The sequence below is a fragment of the Anolis carolinensis genome, chromosome 4, assembly GCF_035594765.1.
Source record: "Anolis carolinensis isolate JA03-04 chromosome 4, rAnoCar3.1.pri, whole genome shotgun sequence".
NCBI classification, from domain to species: domain Eukaryota; kingdom Metazoa; phylum Chordata; class Lepidosauria; order Squamata; family Dactyloidae; genus Anolis; species Anolis carolinensis.
This window is the reverse complement of record NC_085844.1, coordinates 197,236,978-197,260,095: the sequence shown is the minus strand read 5'-3', so window position 1 is coordinate 197,260,095 and position 23,118 is coordinate 197,236,978. Positions and strand designations below refer to the sequence as shown.

At 39.4% G+C, this 23,118-nt stretch overlaps 1 protein-coding gene across 6 annotated transcripts in view; it reads right to left on the bottom strand.

Moving 5' to 3' along the window:
• The window catches only part of atp2b4 (ATPase plasma membrane Ca2+ transporting 4), a 207,218-nt gene that overhangs the window by 30,321 nt on the left and 153,779 nt on the right, over window positions 1–23,118 (bottom strand). For all 6 annotated transcript variants that reach the window (XM_062978509.1, XM_008109671.3, XM_008109670.3 and 3 more), the window contains 9 exons: window positions 21,366–21,608; window positions 17,489–17,730; window positions 11,713–11,947; window positions 9,166–9,345; window positions 8,468–8,555; window positions 7,673–7,779; window positions 6,691–6,882; window positions 5,303–5,516; window positions 1,832–2,043 (listed from right to left, as the gene is read on the bottom strand). In XM_062978509.1, the coding sequence (XP_062834579.1) occupies window positions 1,832–2,043; window positions 5,303–5,516; window positions 6,691–6,882; window positions 7,673–7,779; window positions 8,468–8,555; window positions 9,166–9,345; window positions 11,713–11,947; window positions 17,489–17,730; window positions 21,366–21,608 (1,713 nt within the window). The remainder of the gene's footprint in view (window positions 1–1,831; window positions 2,044–5,302; window positions 5,517–6,690; window positions 6,883–7,672; window positions 7,780–8,467; window positions 8,556–9,165; window positions 9,346–11,712; window positions 11,948–17,488; window positions 17,731–21,365; window positions 21,609–23,118) is intronic.

The window sequence follows — 23,118 nt, the reverse complement described above, 5'->3', positions numbered from 1 at the left end:
GTTAATATCTGGAACAATATTGCTGCTTAATAGATTATGGAGATAAGAATGACTCTAGCTATAGCTCTAGTAGCATGAAGGTGCAGTGAGTCAGGAGAAGGTGCTTTTATTAAGTGGTATAAAGGATTATACGGTACAATCCTTGTAAAAACATGCTGCAGAACCAATTAAGAAACCCAGGAGGTTCTTGGTATGAAACAAAAAAGCGCACTGGTTTACAAAATGATTCTGTCTGATTTTTATAAATGACCAAGGACCTTCTAAGATCCAAAAGATAGTGATATTTTTCTGCTGGGAATGAAAAATGGGGGGTGGGGGGTGGGTGGGGGGGGGGGTAGAGAACTATATATTGCTACATTTAAAAAAAATGTAATATTCAAGATAGGACCAAAACTCCCTGCTCTTGGCACATCTTTGCTCTTTGAAATGCTCCATCTACAGAACACAACCCTCACTGGCACATTTTGCTGAATCAACAGCAGCAAGAACAAAAGGCTTTTCAGAACCACACGTAAAAAGAAAAGCTGAGTCTCAGGATGTGTTAAAAATCTTTTCAAAATAGTCCAATGCATTTGAGGGAAAAATATTTGTATGCCCTTCATTAATGCAGCATAAAAGTTTTTATTGAACACAAATCCTAGAATACCTGTCCTTTATAACACTTTAATATTAATAATAATAGTAATAACTTTATTTTTGTATCCCGCCTCCATCTCCCTGAAGGGACTCGGGGCGGCTCACATGGGGACAAGCCCAACAACAACAGTTAAAATACAGATCAATGAGTTAAAAACATTATAACTACATAAAAACATAAAACAATATCAACAAGCAATTAAAACTTAAAACAATTGTAAAACTGAACATAAGGAGGGTAGATTGAGTAGGACTCTTAATAGGGCTCCTGAGATATACAGGACAATCAAAGCCGGGGCAGAGGAGCAATCTCAACAAACACAGTGAGCCTGAAGGTGAGGAAATGGTGATAAAGTGCTGTATCTAGTGCAATTATAAACGGATTGAGTATCTAATTGGACCATTTACTCAAATGAACATTGAAATATCCATATTTTTATATTAGATACACTGGATGAAACACAGGCAAGTCAAGTTATGATTTACTGATAATAAGCATAGAGACTATTTTTGATGGATGGGCTAGAGAAGACCAACATTGTTGTCTAGTTGGTAGTTAACTGAAATATGTTCAAATTCGAGTCAAAAGGACAAGACCAATAAACTTTCTGACTTCAGACATAACATAAATTTAAATATTGTCCTGAGAGAGGACTATGAGAAACTAGAGCTCTCAAATAAGATGTAACTTACAAAATGGGACCATGTAGTGATGTTAAAAAAACCTCCATGTTGAGCAATGCAGGTCTCTACATGATGAGGTAGAACAATCCCAATAATTCAGTTGGAACCGAATTACTTCAATTTTCATGGGGAGACGGCTTACATGGCATTCAAACAACTGCATTGTAAAAGGGAGGGTTTTCTGCTAAATTGCTCAGGCTTCAAACAAGATTTCTAAAACAAGATTTCTTAATGTGACTTTGCACATGTATATCACCTGATGCACGAAGAGCATGACGATGAACCTTAATATCCAAGCATTTTATTCCTGCTGTGATAATACTCTTGTGAAATAGGAATCGTTGTCAACTTTATGAGAATCGATGATATTCAGTTAACGTCACAACACAATAATGGTGTCTAGCAAGAATGTTTGATAGATCTCCCCCTCTTTCATTGTCTCTCCTCTTCTTCAGGTTTTATCATGCCTTTCATGTCTTCTGCCCCTGTCCCTTTAATCCAGTTCATTTACCTGAGAAACAAAGGTTCCTAGCACCACTGTGCAGAAGATGGGGTTCCGGAAAATGGCCTCAAATACATTCCTCTCACCATGGATTTTGCGAGCATTGATCTCGTTGAAAAGCTGCATCATGACAAAAGTGTTGAAGACAATGGTGTAGTGCTCAGTCGGTGGGGAGTGAAGTGGAGTATTCCGGCCACTGTCGATATCAAAGAACTTTTCACCTATAAGAAAAGAAGAAAAATACAAAAAAAAAACAACCCTTTTCTTCTATTTGCACATAGCAGTTTTTATGATCTATCTATATAAAAGAGTGACGGAATCCTGGCGACCGACAAAACAACAAAACTAAACACCCCACAACCTCGAAAATTGACAACACAACCCCTCATCCACGCCTCTAGGTTGATACAACAAAAAGAAAAGAAAAACAAAGTCCTAATTAGAGAGAGGAATAATTGTTTTTATCCAATTGCTGCCAGTTAGAAGGCTAAGCTCTGCCCACTTGGTCTCCTAGCAACTCACTCAGCCCAGGGGACAGGCAAAGTTAGGCCTCACTTAGGCCTCTTCCACCATTGAATCAAATCAAAACAAATTTGTCCACAAAAGACATAGTCATCCAATCTGTGTCTTTCAATAAAAAAAAAACCTAGAAAAATAGTCCAAATAACAGAGGATGAGGAAGAGCCGTTCTCCCCCTAACTGCCAGTCAGAAAGGTAGGCCCTGCTGCCTTTAGGCCCCGCCCCCTTCGTATCCTAGCAACCCACTCACCCAGGGGACAGGCAGAGTTAGGCCTCACTTAGGCTTCTTCCACACTGCCTATAAAATACAGATTATCCGATTTGAACTGGATTATATGGCAGTGTAGACTCAAGGCTCTTCCACACAGATATATAACCAAAAATGCCAAGGCAGATAATCCACAGTATCTGCTTTGAACTGGATTATCTTGAGCCCACACTGCCATATAACCCAGTTCAGTGTGGATTTTATACAGCTGTGTAGGAGGGCCTCATATAATCCAGTTCTAAGCACATAATATAAGATTATAAATATATATGAAATAATTACTGTAGTACAATAATACTGAACAATATAATCTCTAAAACCAGGACAGTAAATAAAGAGCAACACTCTGAAAGAAAGGAAATTGGGAATTCCAGAAAGGAAACCATCAGGGCCAGCTAACACCTCCCAACAAAGGATTCCCCCAGGCAGGAAGCAGCCAGGCTTTGAAGCTGCAAGGCCATTAAATGCTGATCAAGGTGGCTCATTGCAGCATTCGTACCTGCCACACCGAGAGTATTCATTGCTATTAAACCTGGCCAACCAAGGATTCCGCAAGGGAGAAAGCGGCCAGGCTTGCAAGCAGCAAGGCTATTCAGTGCTATTCAACCTGGCCAAAAAAGGATTCCCCTTGGTGGGAAACTCCCAGACTTTGAAACCACGAGGCTACTCCATCCCATTCAACCTGGCCAATGAAGGATGGCCCTATGTAGACAGCAGCCAGGCTTTGAAGCTGCAAGACTATTGAGTGCAATTCAAGTTGGCCAAACAAGGATTCCCCTGCAAAGGAAGGAGCCAGGCTTCTTTGATTGAGGGTGCTACTCCATAATACGGCCAGGCTTTGGGGCTGCAAGGCTATTCACTGCTATTCCACCTGGCTAACAAAGGATTCCCATAAACCACAGCAACGTGTGGCCGGGCAAAGCTAGTGTGTATTTTATATATATATCCCTGTTATAGAACTCCAATATGCTGATGACAACTTAGTCTGTGTGCATTCAGAAGAAGACCTACATCTATATATATATAAAAGGGTAATGGAATCACGGCACCGGACAAAACAACTAAACTAAACATCCCACAACCTCAAAAATTGACAGCACAACCTCTCATCCAAGCCTCTATGTTCATACAAAAAGAAAAGAAAAATAAAGTCCTAGCCACAGCAACGCATGGCCGGGCACAGCTAGTGTGATTATATAATACTTTATAGATAGATCTAAAGATAATTGCCAAAGTATCTTGCATTCCATACTTCAGCTCATGCATTGTGCTTTTAAAGAGCTATGCAAACAGGCAAAAAATCCATAGAGGCACAGCATGTCCAAACAGCAACTTGGGGAGGAGTGTGGTATCTTATTGCTATTATATACATGGGTAAAGTTGTGTCTCTGTGGAATTTCTGCCTTTTATTCAGAAGTTTAAAGGCACACGCAGGAAAAAGAAATACAGTGATCCCAAGGTTGTCTCTGTCAGTATCCTGCCCACTGCTTCGTTAGAAATGAAAAACTCAGTTTAAATAAGTATAATCTGGCTTCCAATAGAAAAAAAATGTTTGGCTGAGACTAATAATGGTTCCTCCCTTTAAACAATGTGTGGTTCAAAAGTGAAGCCAAAGTAAGTTTTATACAAGAATTTTAAAGACACACTGAATTAATTGGGACCCATAAGGACCACACTGCCCATGTGATCTCTTCCAACTCTATGATTCCATGATTCCATATTCATTGTGGTCTGCTGCTGAAATATTTTTTCTTGAGGTTATTTTCAGGACAAATTCTACAAATATCCTAGATTCCAATAAATGCATAATAGCACATGTTTTTTTTTTTAAATTAAATCCAAGGATTCACATGTCCTCTTATAAAGTGAGTGTATCTTTTAGAGATATTCAGTTAATTAGCTGATTGGAATGACATCACTTTATTGATTCCAAAGAAACTGAAAGATGCTATTTTGGCTCACAGTATGAAGGACAAAAATAGTAAATGCCAAAGCTAATGCGTGTTTCTATGGCCTGTGCCAAAAATTCATGTTTCCTGTGACTACTGCCCACCTTGCATTTTTCATTTGTAGCTGCTCACTGCCCTTCAAGAATGAAATTAATCTCTCACAACTGCAAATGGAGATATTGTCTACAGAGAAACTGGAGGTACACATTTTCCCCATCTGTTCCTCACATTCTCCATTACCAAAGGTGTTAGAATCAGATTCACAAACGCCCTCATTTTACTAGAGCTTCTGGCAAAGGAACCTTGGTTGATTATCTTGCCTATATGCTACATTACTCAACTAGCAGGTGTCATGGAGATATAAATGATTTTTTTTAATTGCTTTCAATTACATCTCTAGTTTACTATATGCTCAATTTTTGTATTTCTATTTCAGTGATGTGAATTTCTATCTGTATATGTTTTAATTTTTGTAAGCTGCCTTGAGTCCCAGAGCTGGGGAAAAGATAGGATGTACATAAGATCATGCTACTGCTGCTGCTGAGTAATCTAACAGTTGATTACTTCCTTGGAAGCCTGCCTTTGAGGAGAGCAAAAATATTATAAATATTTCAACAAATAAATAAATTAAAGTACAGGAAACGGCAGGATAGAAAGGACTTGGAACCTAGACTTTCAAACCACATTTTTTTACGTCTATCCATTCCCTGCTAAAGGCAACACTTCCCGTCCTATGACTCTCACCTGCAAAAAGTAGTGTGAAGATAATGGTGAGTTGGTAGACAGCATGCCCCAGGATGTTCTTCATCATGGTGCGGGAAATGAGAGGCTTGTTACGGCCATATGGCTTGCGCAGGAGCAAGGACTCTGATGGGGGTTCTGTCGCAAGGGCTAATGAGGCAAAGGTATCCATGATCAAGTTGACCCATAGCATCTGGACAGCCTTCAAAGGAGAGTCCTGCAAAGACAGAAGAATGTTTAGAATAGATTACATCTGGAGTCCACTCCACATGTATCCTTTAATAAGCTTTTCCTCCTTGACAATTCAGCCCCTTCCAGAACTCATTCATCTCTTTCTACAGGGTACTGGAAGACTCTGAATTTTAAAAATGATGGGAAATTCAAGGAGTTGGAAGTAGATAAAATCTGTACTTTCTTTACTTCAGCCTAGTCCTTTTTCATAGCCTCCTTTATGTGGAACTAGAAGGTAGGTACTAAGTTCAAGCACAATAAGGGCTGTTAAAAATAATACAGGGATGGTCACAGTGCAATCAAATATTATTAAGCGAATACTGCTAACTACTAAATATTTAGACTCAATCGATTGCTCAGCTAAAGATCACATGCCTCCTAAAGCTTTTTTCTGCAAGCAGAACGTTCCAGTCTTAAACCATTTTCGGAATCCCAGTTTGCATTTAATCAAAACAACATTTCCTAAGTCATGTATTCATTAGTGTTGTTATAATGTGAAAGAGGGCAGTCACTGCAGGCCACTGGGCACAACAAAATAATGAAATAGTGTTTCTATTGTAAATATCATTTGATGATTAATTACCAGAGGTTGAGGACAACAACAATGGGACCTCAATCTCTCTTAGTTTTGGTTGTTACTTGGGAGGGAAGGGGGTGGAGAAAGAATGAGCCACGGGGGCTGTGGGAAACAGAAATTAATATTGGTTTTGCTCAGTGCCCTTCACATCCTTTCAAGACATGTGGAGCAATTTTAAAGCAAAATGAGAACAATGGTTTGAGCAATTAGAAATAATCTAAATAATGAAAAATAATTTTGAAAAGGTTGTGTTTAATATAGCAGAGATGAGGTGGTCCTTGAATTTCAGTGAGGTCTTTATGTAGCCCTGGATGCTGAATAGTTGTCCACCCCAGGGCTCGAGGCATCCAGATGACGACAGCTGAAACAGTAGATTAGATGAACCCATCCCAGCAATGAAATCATCTTTTAATCCAGTAAAATCCTTTTAAGAATGTTTATATCACAATTTTCATATTCTTAGACAAAGGCACTCAGCTTACTAAACCCACAATATCTTCAAAGCAATAAATCAATTGTTTTCTAAACAGCCACATGACTCTTAGCACTGACCCATAGAGAAAATCCCCCTCTCTTCAGTTACCTGCGTGATACAAGCACCCGTGAAAGCCACAATCACAGCTACTACGTTGACAGTCAATTGGAACTGCAAGAATTTGGAGATGCTGTCGTATACATTGCGACCCCACATCACTGCCTTGACAATGCTTGTAAAATTGTCATCTGTCAGGATGATGTCTGAGGCCTCTTTAGCCACATCTGTGCCAGCAATACCCTGAGTTAGAGGAAAAGGAAGAGGAAAAAGTCACAGAGGTATCATCCGACAGCTGCTTTTAATGCTGTTTCAATTGGGTTTCTATAGAGATAAGATGCAATTCAAATAGAAACCATCACTATTTTTTTTCTGAATGAGACAACAACATTTCAGGATGAATAATTCAGATGATCTCATACATTTTCTAGTATGGTAGAAGGTCCAACTGACTGATCAAAATGATCATTTGAGAAATAACACGTTAAACTGATGTAAACAGTTTCATTATTTTCACTTCTTGTATCTTCTAAATCCAAAATGTTAGCCAGCAATTCTCTGCTCCTCTTCTTCCTTAGTGAAGAACCATGATAGCAGAGGCAATTGGGCTTATTGCAAACCCCAGTTATGGACACATGGTGGCAGTCAATGACTACAGAACCTGCCACTACCAGAATAATTCCAGCAAGCTTCAGAAGAATTAAGCAGGTACCCTGTGGTGACCAATTTTCCCTAATGCTCGCCTGTGGTGTCCTAGTGAGCCCAGGGACTGTGAGATTCTGTCCTGAGCTGTAATATTTCTGACTTCTGCAAAGTGCAAAAAAAAAAATGAAACAGAAAATAGAGCAGAATAAAAATAGAGCTTAAACACTGAACACACACCCACTCATCTACCCTCTTTTCTCCAGTAGCTTAAGCCAAGAGCTGAAGGCTACAGGATGTCAAGGCACAGAAAGACAAATCCTCATCCTCACACACTACTTTTGGGAGGGCGGGGTTAACACAGCCCTGTAAACTATGAGTCCATACATACCATAGCAAATCCAACATCTGCTTTCTTCAAGGCTGGGCCATCATTAGTGCCATCTCCAGTCACGGCCACCACCTGCCTTTGTTCTGCAATGGTACTGTCAATTATTCCTGAAAAATCAGTTAAGTATCAGCAGAGCAAAAACACAGATATCCATCAAGCAGCAAATAATCTAACTGGAATGCAGCAGGTCCATTTCTGGATTTAATTCAAGTAGCAACCATCTTAAAAATCCAAAAGAACTCAGGACATTGATACTTCCATGTCTGCCTGTCTGCCCATTACCATCCGGAATCTGTCTATGAAAATAATTTGTGAAACCTTTCTGTGCACTCCATACCTTCTTAGATACAGTTGGCAGTGATGTGCAAAGAGACCATTTCTGTTGTGATGGTCAGACTACAGAACTCCGAGCAACCTCAGAAAATTTGTAGTTTCCTTTTGGCATTGTGCATTGAACTGTGACTGAAGATCTTACTATTTTGCCAAGCTTTTGATCTGTCAGTGCTGTTTCTCAAAATCTGTGTTTTGTTTTCATCATTAATTTAGGCTGCTTATCATTTAAAATGGTAATCTGCCCCTGGTATTTCTGTCTGAAATTTGGGAATACATAATAGAAATTTCTAAAACAAATATATTCTGCCAATGGCTCTGGCTGTGCAAACAGCAAGCCTTCCCCTTTACTAAGGAGGTATGCCAGTTCCCAATGGACATTCTGTTCTCACTTATTTTTCCCACCTTTACTTCCTTAGGGACATTTTCCTGGGAACCAAATTCCCTTCATTCCATTGACCATACCTTTCACAAGAGTGTGTTTATCTGTAGGTGAAGAACGCGCCAAGACTCGTAGTTTGGGCCAGATCTTATCCAGCTGCTCTTGTTCCACCTGCAGGACAAAACCATGAAAAAACCAAATTAAATTAGGTTGACCCTATTCCAGAACTTCAGAACCTCTTCCTCTACAAAGAGAAGTATCAAAAAGCTCTGAGAATCCACAAGTGAAGTCTTTTTACCTAAGAAGAGTTTAATTTAATGTAATGACCTATAAGGGATGGCAACAAAATCACACAGAGATAAATTATTCTTTTATCAATATATTTAATTTACAGCCTGCCTTTCTCCTTGAACAGAATCCAACAGTTCTACAGATCTCACAGCATTAGAAGATCATTGAGTGAACAAACCAGTTTAGTGTGGCTAATATATTTCACTATTAATGATCAATTAGTGACATTACCCTGCATCCACAATAGGAGGCTATAAGTGAATATTTAAAGTGTTAAAATATGCCATGAGATAAAGAAGTCATTCTCTAACTGCCTTCTAGTTTTCAGTATTTTTAAGACTGGAAAATGTTTTCCATAGCTGACTAAACTGCTCTGAAAAAGCTCATGAAATAGCAGAGATAAAATAAAATAGCAGAAGGAACAACGCAAGGAGTTATTAGTTATTTCTACATATTTCACCAGCACCTAAATTGGCCTCAATCATCTCACCTCTCCTTTCTCATTGCGGATGAGCCGATTGAATTCCTTTCCTTCCAAACACAAGAAGTCCTCCCCAGGCAGCAAAATCCCACACTTGGTTGCAATGGCACGTGCTGTGTTGATGTTGTCACCTGTCACCATCCGGACAGTAATACCAGCACGTTGGCACTTGAGAATGGCATCAGGCACCTTTTGGAGAATAATGAGATCAGAGAGTCAGAAAGTGAAGAAACAAGAGTATGAGACCACAGAAATAATGCAAAAGTTTGAAAGAAGAGGAGGCAAGGAAAACCAACCACTATCCAATATACTAATAGCAAATTTATTCTTGGAGCATAGATCCTTATAGAATCAATATAATACTATCTGTGCACAAAGAAAAGTAAAAATGTGATGAATGTCTCTTTAAAATATTAATGAAGGAGCCCCCACAGCAAATAGTACAATAGAGACGTCACATATTCACTGGCCATTGGATACTGGTGGTTGACTGGAAGCAACTTGTAAGACCCCATAACAAATACAAGGAGATGCCTTCAAGTTGCCTTTCAATTTATGGTGACCCCATGAATTTCATCAGGTTATCTCTAAGGCATTAATACTCAGAAATGCTTTGCCATTGTCCTCATGTGAATATAACCTGTAGCATTTGATATTTCTTGATGTTTCTCGTTCCACCTACTAACTAAGCATGATCTTGCTTAGGTTCTGAGATCAGCCTTCAGGATGCATACTTTAAATCAGCAACAGAAAACATCTGATCAATATCCCAACGCCTGCCTGGCCCGACGGTACCTGCCCTCCAACATTCTCTGGAAGGTCACACTGTTTCAATTGCTGGGAAATCTAAATCAATAAACAAGAGACTATCTTCTATTTCATTTATAAATGAATGAAAATTTCGTGAAGCAAATCCTTGGTTCTATGTAAGTTCCAATAAACCCACAAATAGCTTTCCTTTGTGTGATGGTGAAACACATGGGATTTCATTGCATGTACAGGCAAGATAATACATATGTTGGGACATGGAGCCAACTGTGGCTTTTGAGCACATGGAAAGTTTTTGTAGCCAGGTAATTAGTTATCCTTGATGCCTCCCATAAATGATGCAGTGAAGCTAGGGAATCTCTGGTGCCAAGATGTGGGGTGAGCAAAGCTGATGATGGTTCTTTTTTAACCACTCTCCTGCTATTGGATGGTCACAGAGCAACAGTTTTTCACCTTGGTCTGTATCAGTTTTGCTGAACTGGCACAACACTGCTTTAATAGGTTTATCTTGTAGAGAACAAGCCTGTGTAGTGAGGGAGACTTTATGAAGAAATCAGCAAACTGAATTACAGCCTCCAGAGCAAGTGCTTGCAGGGCATCTGTGAAGCCATTCCCAAGTCCAGACATTCTGACATCTAATTAAGGAAAGATGCATGCCAGGGATGGGTGCAGTTCTGAAATGTAATAATGAGATAGGCATGGGCTTTTTATTGTATTAGACCAGTTGACTGTTTGTCACCCTCATAGTAAACATTGAGAGAGAAAATGTGAAGCTGGGATGAACAGGTGATAGCTGGATGGGAATAAAAGTGTTCCTTCTCCCAGTAACATGCGTTATCTGTCAGGATCTTCACTAGTGCTTTTTAGTACAGAATATGTGAATTGAGGTTTCCACATCCAGAGCAAATCAATAGCAGTAGCACACAAAAAGGCATACTCTACTGTGTATATGTATAGTATAACATACTATTATACTATACATGCAAATAGTACGGTATATTTTTTTGCTTGCTACTGCAAACCCATGAAAGAAATTTAGAAAAGGAAAAATTCTATAATTTGGCCACCACCAAGGTAACACAAAAGATAGTTGGACCGGCCCAGAATAGAGGTGGCAACTCCACTGCTGATCTTTCAGGGGGCCTCTCCCACAGTAGTAATTCATTAATAATATAGCTCCAATGCGTGTATGCTGACTGAGAGTGCAGTTACCTCTAATCTCTTGTAGAGAAACAGAGCAGTATTGTCTGCAGTGGTGATGCTCAGAACATTTATAGGAGTTATGTATTCACTAGGCACAAGGCAAGGAGCAAGGGAAACAAAAATAATAAGCTAGGTCTGAAAATCAGAAGGTCAGGCTGATCTGTAACAAAGAAGCTCAAGAGAGTATAGGAAAAAGCAAAGTCACGACAATGAAAGAAGGCAACAAGAACATGGACAGACAAGGTCAGAATAAAGGAACCCAATATTATACAATCACAACTGATGATCCAAATACATGGGGACAAACAACTAAAGTAAAAGATCAAAAAGGGGAGAGGTATCAACTAGCCATCAAAGGGAACATACTTTGAAAAAAGCCAATTTACAGGTGGATGAGAGCTGGGGATAAAAAGATAGCCAGGGGAAAGAACTTGCATGAACAAAATGAGATTTAACATAGTGAGGGAAAGAATATGGTTTATAAAAGAGTATAATGGCTGGAAGCAAATGCTAGGCATGCACTGAAAAGAGAGCAATCTACACTTGATCTTAGCCAAAAGGCTGAGAAGTGAGTAATCTTGGTACCTCTGGCCGAACAGGGTCTTCAATGCCAACCACACAGATGCAGGAAAGGTCAGACAGAATCTCATTTTCAGCATCCCAATCAGGCTCAACACCAGCAGGGAAATCCCGGTAGGCCAGACAAATGGTGCGTAGCCCCTGACAAGCCATTGGCTCAATCACTTTTTTCACCATTTCATCTCGATCCTTCACTTTAAAGATTCGAGGTTCCCCATTCTTGTCCAAGATCTTTGTGCATCTGCATCAAAGCAAACAAAAGGAATGAGCATGTGCATCAATGGCTGTGTTCCCCCAAGCAAAGGGAAAGAGCTTTAGTTCTTGTATATAGTTAACCACACAGGCATGTTTCATTGATTGTATTTACACACACATTATCTAATAAATATATTTATCTACATTTTCCTCAGAAGGAGTGCATTCAGCGATTTCATACAAAATGTTGCAGGGGTCTTCCCACTGTAGCGGAGCGTTCAACCCACTTGTTCTAGAATATTTATTTATTTACAGCGTTTATATTCCGCCCTTCTCACCCCGAAGGGGACTCAGGGCGGATCACATTACACATATAGGCAAACATTCAATGCCTTTTAACATAGAACAAAGACAAGACAAACATAGGCTCCGAGTGGGCCTTGAATTCATGACCTCCTGGTCAGAGTGATTCATTGCAGCTGGTTGCAGCTGGCTTGCTCTCCCACCTGCGCCACAGCCCGGGCCCTGATGTTATTAAATTAGGAAAATCATGCTCCAGCAGCCTTTGGAAAGTATGATTCCCTATTTAAAATATAAAAAACTCTTGGTATGCCTTGGTTTGTCAACACATATAATGTCAGTAGTAGATTTATGTCCGTTTATTATTTTTCTACAGTGGAAACCATGGGCCTGGGTGGAGGGGAATGGTCCCTGAAACATGCCCACTCTTGCACTCTACTGATTTTAATGGAAGTTATACTACTGCTTCTTCTTAATTTCTACTTCTCCCTCAGTAAGAACAATACAGACATTGAGTTCAAGCCTAGATGAACTGCAGCAAACAGGGATATTAAAGGATCTAGAGGTGCTCAATACAATTCTGCACCTGGAGGAGGATGGTCCACAGCAGAAGATAAAAAACCTTGATTGTCTTGGTCATCATGTATGAAAAGCGAGGGGTACAAATTAGTATTATGTATAAATACAACTGCCTGATCATTTGGAATGAAGCAGTTGAAGATACCTAGATCTGTTTGCAGCAAAGGCATAGTAAAAACTGGCTCTGGAGAAGAACTGCTAGGCATGCTTTTCCTAACAGATGGAGTAGAAAGCAACCCAGGGTAGTGGTTCCTGTGTAACACATAGGAAGAACTAGAATAAAGTAGTGTTGTATTTTTCAAAGTCATGTTTCAAGAAGTTAAGGACTTCCAGTTCCATGACCTTGGCTGGATGCCTCATCATGTTACTCTCAGCCCTGTCTTTATAATGGGATGGGGAACGTGTAGTCCTAGGCTCACATGCCCGCTAAAAACCCAATTTTTGCAGCTCCTGGAGCCACCTAGAGCCTACAGACCCCTTCCAACCATCGCAAAACTGGGTATGATTTTCTGGTGACCCACACATTATTTGTTTAAAAAAATGTATATTGGAAAGTGCATATGTTTTAAATGTTTCTAATAGTGTGCTTTAAATAATATTGTAATTTCTTTTTTGACTTGTATAAATTAGTGTTTTAGAAAAGGCAGAGGAACGAGAGACCAAACTGTCAATATCCGCTGGATAATGGAGGAAACCAGGGAGTTCCCGAAAAACATCTATTTCTGCTTTATTGACTATTCTAAAGCCTTCGACTGTGTGGATCATAATAAACTGTGGCATATTCTTGGTAGTATGGGGATACCAAGTCACCTTGTCTGTCTTCTGAGAAATCTGTATAAAGACCAAGTAGCCACAGTAAGAACAGACCACGGAACAACAGACTGGTTCAAGATTGGGAAAGGAGTACGGCAGGGCTGTATACTATCTCACTACCTATTCAACTTGTACGCAGAACACATCATGCGACATGCGGGGCTTGACGAATCCAAGGCTGGAGTTAAAATTTCTGGAAGAAACATTAACAACCTTAGGTATGCAGATGATACCACTCTGATGGCTGAAAGTGAAGAGGAGCTGAGGAGCCTTATCACCAAGGTGAAAGAAGAAAGTGCAAAAGCCGGGCTACAGTTAAACATCAAGAAAACCAAGATTATGGCAACCAGACCGATTGACAACTGGCAGATAGAGGGAGAAAACATGGAGGCAGTGACAGACTTTATATTTCTAGGTGCGAAGATCACTGCAGATGCAGACTGCAGCCAGGAAATCAGTAAAGACGTTTACTTTTTGGGAGGAGAGCAATGGCCAACCTCGATAAAATACTGAAAAGCAGAGACATCGCACTGGCAACAAATGTCCGCATAGTCAAAGCAATGGTATTCCCCATAGATGCGAGAGCTGGACCATAAGGAAGGCTGAGCGAAGGAAGATAGACGCTTTTGAACTCTGGTGCTGGAGGAAAATCCTGAGAGTGCCTTGGACCGCAAAGCTGTGGCGCAGATGGGAGAGCAAGCCAGTGCAATTAACTGCAATGGATCACTGACCAGGAGGTCATAAGTTCGAGGCCCACTCGGAGCTATGTTGTTGTTTGTCTTTGTCCTATGTTAAAAGGCATTGAATGTTTGCCTAATATGTGTAATGTGATCTGCCCTGAGTCCCCTTCGGGGTGAGAAGGGCGGAATATAAATGCTGTAAATAAATAAATAAATAAATAAATAAGAAGATCCAACCAGTCCACACTCCAGGAAATAATGCCTGGCTGCTCACTGGAGGGAAAGATATTAGAGGCAAAGATGAAGTATTCTGGCCACATCATGAGAAGACAGGAAAGCTTAGAAAAGATCATAATGCTGCAGAAAATGGAAGGAAAAAGGAAGAGAGGCCGACCAAGGGCGAGATGGATGGATGGTATCCTTGAAGTGATTGGCTTGACCTTGAAGGAACTGGGGGCGGCAACGGCCAACAGGGAGCTCTGGCGTGGACTGGTCCATGAGGTCATGAAGAGTCGGAAACGACAACGTGAATGAATGAAGAAGTTTATTCTTTATGAATTATTTTACACTGCCTTGAATCCCACCTTGGGAGAAAGTCAGGATATTATATAAATAAATAAAAAGGTGGTTTCACTCCACCAACTCTGCAAATCTCTACTGTTAAAATAAATTCTAAAAAAAAAACCAGGCAGAATTAGCCAAAAATAGCATGAGTTGCATCACTTCTAGAGCAGCTGGACATGCTGATATACTTCACAAAGGGGATTCATGAGGATGAGAACTGGCCCTTGCCCCCTGCTCAGTTTCCCACTCTATTATTTGGCTTTCTCTATCAATGAACTAAGTGGAATAGAGTTTCTTGATTGTGGAAATACCAGAGGAAAAGAATGCAAACAGAATTAAAGAGTGAAGGCATTTCTCAAAGTAAGATGATCCATTCTTGAACAGCAGGCATACTGAATACAACTGATGACAGAAAGTACTAAGTATCTCTTACTTCAAAACCAGAGAACTCCAAACTTATTAAAGCATCCTGTTAGGCCAAAGTAAACACCACAAAGGCAACAGGTTTCAAAATTAAGCAATTTGTGCCCTCAGTGGCTAAGCAGTGATATGAGTGAAATTAAGAGAGGACACCCACTGTGCAAAATGTGGAAATAGGAAAGTAATTCATATGCACTTTACTGAGTTAAAATCCAAGCAATTCACATTTTCTGCAGGAAATGTCATCCTTTAAAGCTCATGATTTTGTTTGATTCCATATGAGTCTCATTTCTCACGTTTTATTAATGAAGGGCTTATGGAAATCACTATAGAGACTTGTGTTCCTTTTGTTATTTCAGGCTGCAGAACAGAGTTAAGCTGCTGTTTTGGCAAAGATGGTGCTTTGAATATGCTTATGTGTACATCAGCATATGCACACTAGAAAATCTTTCATAAGATTTATATCAGAGTGCAGAGTAGCGACAGATGAAATGTGTCCGTCTGAATTTGGAACAGGATGGGTTTTTTAGCTTCCCCTTTTCTTAAATGAATACCTGGGGGACATGTGAACTTATCGAAAAATTCTTCAGAGTTAATCTAGATTCAGACCTTGAGCACCAAGCTCCATTATTAGAGATGGCAATATTATCTTTTGTCCATTTCACTTCCTCCCCAACTTTCTCACTCTAATCCAATTAGGAAATGAAGGGAGAGGAGTAGCTAAAATAACCGGTTTTAGTTAGTCTTTAAAGAGACATGATAGTAACAACATCATTCACACAATGGCATAATGGTTTCCTTTTGTTAAAAAAGAAATAAGCATGAAGTGCAAGAGGCTGTGTCTAACTCATGATTCTCACAGCATAGTTGTGGGTACTAGCATGCATTGGTGTATCTATGTGTGGGTGAATAAATCTCCCTTGTCCTTCAGTACTCTAGAGCAGGCATGGGCAAACTTCAGCCCTCCAGGTGTTTTGGACTTCAACTCCCACAATTCCTAACAGCCTCAAGCTTAATCAACTGAGGAGGAAAAGGAAGGGGCTTGAGGCTGTTAGGAATTGTGGGAGTTGAAGTCCAAAACACCTGGAGGGTCAAAGTTTTCCCATGCCTGCTCTAGAACCAAATTTAGACTTGGGTCACTTGCTAGTTTGCACTGAACAGAAAACATTTATCTGCACCAATTAAAACGTTCTTTCCAATGCAAGTAACCCTTGATTTATACTGGGACTGTAATGGGAAAAAAACAACTAAGAGTTCATATTCTTGAACTTTTTCATCAGAATCCAAATCTGGATCAGTGCTCTCCGCCTCCCCAGCTTGCTACCTAATTTCTAACTATGTCAATGCCATCAAGGTCTTGCTTGGGTTTCAGTTCTCAGGGTTTTTGGCTCAGGCCCACCACTGCCAGTGGGAACGCTTTAAAAAGTAGGCTTTCCCCCTCATGATCAGTGAGTCAGGAAGATAAAAATAAAAATGCTGACTTCCCAGAGTTCACAGTGTCAACTCAAGAACAGGTTTAGAAGCAGACCACTCATGATAATCTTGGCTGCTGTTTTCCCTTCCTGATCTTCCTTCCCTTCCCAATATGCAAGGGAAGGAGTTGGCCTGGATAGCCCCTGTGGTCTTTTCCTATTCTATAACTCTATGATTCCCCTTTCCTACAATTTGGTAAATATGGGGAAAGACAAACAAGAAGGCTTATAACAACCCATTAGAAATCCAAGTAATATTTTTGTATGACCTTTGGGCTCAGCTGATAATGAAAGAGAGACTTTTGAATGAGAGAGTTAATTTCGGACACTAGGGTGTATGTGTCATAGACAGGAACTTTTATTCTTCTTTAGTGTAGAGATAACATCAAAAGGCAAGCAAACTGGGAAATACATCTTAACATTTTGGTATTCAAACCATTCGATTTAATGCAAATAATTAATATACGGGATATATATTAACCCGAGAACCAGCACAAGGGAAAACTATATAAACATGGCTAGTTGGTCTTCCACTGCACTAATTGCTACCAGATGTTCTAAGATTCCCAATTCTATATCTATTTCATCAGACTGGCCATTTCTTAGGAGAATTTCATCTGCTCAGAGATCCCCCTATTGCAATGCCTGTCATACATAAGTCCTAGATTGGATTCTCAGGTGCCAAGTGGTTGAACAAGTAAGTATACATTTAAAAATCACTGGATAGCCTCAGGAGCCGTTAGGAGATAAGATAATTACTTGCGCAGCAGGATTTCAGAAGCGCCTTTGCTGTACATGCGGAAGCCCCCGTCGGGATTCTTTAACACAGTACTCATGGACTTGCGGACTGAATTGAAAGTGTAGACCTTGTACAGCTTTTCCTCAGGAACTTCATTGCGTACAGCCTGATAATCCTGTTTCAGGTCCAGCACAAAACCCAGAAGTGCACACTCTGTCTTGTTTCCAACTTGACGTGGGAGACCCCCTTCTTTCTCCGGTGGCTAAATTTCCCCAAATGAAGATATCATGAGAAATTCATGGTAAATCAAATGTAAACAATCATAATTTATCATAGCCAGAAAACTGCAAAATACAAAGAAAATCAGCATGGAAAACCTGCCTCATAGCCGAGTGTGATGTAATGTGGTGAGAATTGGGAAGACGTGGTTTTGTATCCTTACTTGGTCATGAACTAAAACCCATCAAAAAGTTACTCATGCTCCACAGAGAAGATAAAATAACATTAGACATTAGTTCCACTAAGAACTAAGAATCCTGCTTGTCCATGGCAAGGAAGACACCATAGTTTGTCCCTGGCAAGGACAACAAATGTGCCACTCTGCACTTTCTTATTGCAGATAGCCAGCTTGTTTGTGGGTTCTACGGCATTTTAGGAAATTTTATAATTCTTACTATTTTTACTGGGATTTTACATGTATTGTTTTTATACTTATGTCATATATTTATACTTGTGTACTGTGGTTTATATATGGCACTATAGTGCTTCTGTGAGCTGCCCCTAGTCCCCCTGGGGAGATGATGGCAGGATATTATTATTATTAATTATTATTAATAATAATAACTTTATTTTTATATTCTGCCTCCATCTCCCTGCAGGGACTTGGGGCGACTAACATGGGGCGAAGCCCAAATATCAACAGTAAACAAAATAAAATAAATACAAAATAAAATGAACATAGACATATAACATTACATAGATTAAACCAGCATTTTAACATCAATATAATAATAAGTAAAACCGTCAGATAAGAAACAATTCGCAGGTTAAAATAGTGAAAAACAGGCCAGTGGCACAAAATGCATGGGTTAAAATCTGATGTAGTAAATAAAGTGCTGTAATAAAAAGGGGAAAATTGAGGTAGGATAAAAGAGGATGATAATTACCAGATGAGGGCAAAAAAACAGTGAAAAATAATATTATTATTAATATCATGGCATTTGTTGTTTCCTGCTATTTTATCTCAATGAGGCAATCTACCCCTGATCCTGAGGGCAGTATATAACCATCTAATTTGGAATTATTATCCATAATAAACATAACTAATCTTCTTTTAATACAAGAGTAGGCAACAACACCTGGAAGGTCATACAAGGGGTGTGGTGTGTTCTTCAGCACCAAAGCAAAAAAGTTACATTCCTCCTCTATACCTGCTACATTCCTGATAACTATCAGCCTCTCTCAGATATGCTGTTTGCATTTATTTAAAAAAGTGAATGCTAAATGTAAATATGCATTTAAATCTCATCTAGCTTGACACTAAACCTAGGCTTTGAGGAGGAGGAGATGCATAATGCAATAACAACAACGTAATGGAAAACATCTGGATTTGCCAGCGCTAAGTGCTTACTGCTAATGGGTGGAATGTTAAAGGGAAAATGACACTAAATTTTTAAGAGAAGTCTAAAGCCAGTTAGCAGGGTGGGTGTTATTTCCATCTTTTAAAAGTCAAAACCTTAATCTCTTTAGGCTTTAGTTCTTATCTATGAAAGGGGACATTAGCAGAATTTCTTTACCTGTCAGATTTGTCTTTTCTGATCTCAAAATGACTGGTGGGTATGCAGAGCCTCCTTGTCAGTTCCAGACCAGAGAGGCTTTAAGGTTTATATATGGACATTTTGAACCAAGCTGCACCAGAGCTTAGAAAGTTGTTTTTAAAATGTAATTATTTATCATTACAGTGTCAAGGCCAGTATAGTCCCAAGGTTCATAAAAGTGGTTTGTTGGCTTAATGGTCACCATTTTACAAGTAATTACTTACTTTCCTATATCTTAAAAAAGCAAAGTAAGTAAAACAGATGCTCTCAAACAGGTGTGAATACCACAAGCTGCCTGCCTATGGTACATTCACATTGCTGGTTCAGCACTCAAAGCAGGACTTATGACACGGGAGAAGCTAACATTTAAACTATTCATTTCTCCTCCTCCATTTAGTGAGGCTATAACCTGTAACTATTAAACTTGAAACATCAAGTGTTGCACAGCAAAAAAGAATGAAGTTACCACTTACGAAGGTGCAATTATAAGGCAATTATATAATATAATGTAATTATACATGTTATGACCATACATGTTGGTTACCGGAAACAGAATTAATTAAAATATGAATGGCATTTTATAACTGGCTACTTCTAAGCTTTGACCTGAATGTTATCTATTTTCCAAACACAGACATTTATTGCACATTAGACGGACATTTTGTTAACAAATGAGGGGTATTATGAGTTTTTAACTATGTCTATATAAATTGAGGGACAATATATATATACAGTAGAGTCTCACTTATCCAACACTCACTTATCCAACGTTCTGGATTATCCAACACACTTTTGTAGTCAATGTTTTCAATACATCATGATATTTTGGTGCTAAATTCGTAAATACAGTAATTACTACATAGCATTACTGTGTATTGAACTACTTTTTCTGTCAAATTTGTTGTATAACATGATGTTTTGGTGCTTAATTTGAAAAATCATAACCTAATTTGATGTTTAATGGGCTTTTCCTTAATCCCTCCTTATTATCCAACATATTCACTTATCCAACGTTCTGCCGGCCCGTTTATGTTGGATAAGTGAGACTCTACTGTAACTAGGAACCATGTCCAAAATACACCTATGTCATCCAGCATATGCTGCTTTTCCCAAAAGAGAGATTATTTTTTTTCTGAAGTTACCACATGCATATTAAACATTTGCAACATGTGGCCTGCTCTTGGATTGGATCATAGCTTTTCTCTTCTTGACTGAATGTGCTGCAAGTTAGAGAGCGAATATGTTCACACACAAGCATTCACCCAGCTAAAAAGCTCATACCAGTAGGTCAGAAGAGGTATGAAGTGGAAATGTGAAAGCATCCCTTCTTTGATGAAAAATAACAGAAAATGAATTGAGCCCAACTCAATACTGCTAGCTCAAGCCCTTTCAACCTACTCTACTCTCAAGAAACAAAGCCATCCCTGGGTATGATCAGCACAGGTAGGGCAGCAAGTGGCAAAGCACGCCTTCAAAAATGGCAAAAGCCTAGCAGTTCTCTCCTACTCTTTCTGCCTGCTTCCTACCAGTTCATTGGCAGTGTTCTCATGCCAGCAGCAACCTGCTTTTCAAACAGTCAGAAGGTGGATCAGAGGTCTGGTGGGGCTGTCTTGACTTTGAAGATGTTGCCTCTTTAATCTGCCCTGGCCTACCCCTTTGGAGACAGAGTAAGCAAACAGCAGTGAGAACATGAATTCTTCTGAAAACACTGAAATAAGGACAGGTAATGTGATGCCCTCCAGATGTTTTGGCTCTAATTCTCAGTTGGGAATGTTTTGGTGCTGTAATCCTGAACATGTCAACAGCACTATGCTGTCTACTGCTGTTTTATCTGTGGACTCAGATAACCCAGTTCAAAGCAGACATTGTGGCATTTTCTGCCTTGATATTCTGTGTTATATGACTGGGTGGAAGGCCCTTGGACACATAGTGAAGAGGAGTGTGTATATCCTGTCCTTCTACCAGAAAAACAACCCTAAGATACTGAGCACGTGACAAATCTCTATGAAATACTGTTCCCTATTAAACAGGAGAAAGTTTCAGATTTTAGCTCATTCACAATAAAGCAACTGAGACTCACCAAAATTTTAGAGGTGTATGCGGAGTTTATTGCAACACCGTTGACAATGAGATCCAGGGTCTTGGGTAAGATGGCCTCTGGGTCAGGGATCTGTCGATAATGAGTGTCACCCACATAGGCTTGCACCACAGTCATACGGTTCATGGTCAGGGTACCTGTCTTATCTGAGCAGATAGCGGTGGCATTGCCCATTGTCTCACAAGCATCCAGGTGTCGAACCAAATTGTTATCTTTCATCATTTTCTGTGTTGGAAAGCACAACAATAACTGAGGACAGCTGCAAAGAATTCAGCAGCAGAAAGGCTAACAGTTCATTAGAATAACACAAGATTTTTCAGAGCAGAAAATACATTAAAGTAGGGGATCTGGCTTCCTTGCAAATTTCCTCTTTAGCAATCATTTAATTTAAAAAAAGAAAAACCTGGGCTCCCATCTTCAGTGGTGCACCTAAAAGCTCTGGCTCTATGATGTAAAATCTTGGAAGCCACATGGAAGAAAAACACAGAGTATGTAAACAGATAAAATTGAGGTCTAGCTATCTTTTTGGCCTTGGGATTTTTTTCTGGTGTGAGAGAATTGGCGATCTGCAAGGATGTTGCCTAGGGGATGCCCGGATGTTTCAATGTTTTTACCATCCTTGTGGGAGGCTTCTCTCATGTCCCCGCATGGAGCTGATAGAGGAAGCTCATGCACACTTTCCCCGGGTTGGATTCGAACAGGCAACCTTCAGGTCAGCAACCCAACATTCAAGTCAGCAGTCCTACAAGCACAAGGGTTTAACTCACTGCACCACCAGGGCCTTGGAATGATGGAGCATATGCTTTTTGAACAGTAGGGTTAATGTGTCAACTTGTTCTACTTGAACCACTTTAAAACTTTTCTCAATGTGCATCTAGCCACAAAAAGTGCAGATGTACGAGCCTCAAAATGGAGGATATTTGATTAATGCTATTTTTGTGAATTCCTATGAGATCTGACCTAAGATTCACACCTCTTAAGACTGGTGCAGACTGAAATATACACATCTGTCAGATTTTCCACTTCTCCAAATGATGTCACACATTTCCTGGCTTCAAAAAAGACTAAATTAATTTTAAAATAGGTGGTTTAGGAAAAAAAAATTATGGAAAATATGCTAAAATATGTATTTGAATCAATATTTGTATTTTAACTATTCATAATCCTTTTATAAAAAATAATTGCACATTACTAGAGAAACAGAATTGCCTCCAGTGAACATATACAAATTGATCCAGACTGGATGGAGCACTGATCTCATCAAGATCAGCTGTATTATTAGGAAGACTCCATACAAATAGGCCAAAATGCTTAAAGTGGTTCTTGGTATAATATTCAGTTGAAGCTGAAATTGCTTTCCCTGGGACTGATAAGTGACCAAATGCAGAAGAAACATGATAATGGCAGCAAGATTGGTATATGCACAGAAATGGAAAAACATCATAATTCCAATGATTGACCGCTAGCTGTTGAAATTGATTGACCAACTAAAATGGAAAAAATATAAAATGTTGGTTAGAGAAAAGTCATTGGCGACATTTTAAAAGTATTGGAAAATTCTTTTTGCAAAAAAAGCAAGACAATATGTAAACTGTAGGTTTTGATAATTAACAGGTTTGGCCAAGCCGAAGAAGTGTATGAACATGGTTGGAGAAGTAATTTTAAATAGAACTGTAACTATTTTCACTAAAGTCAAAAGTCAAATGTGAATCCTTTCCCCCCTGCTCTATATTTT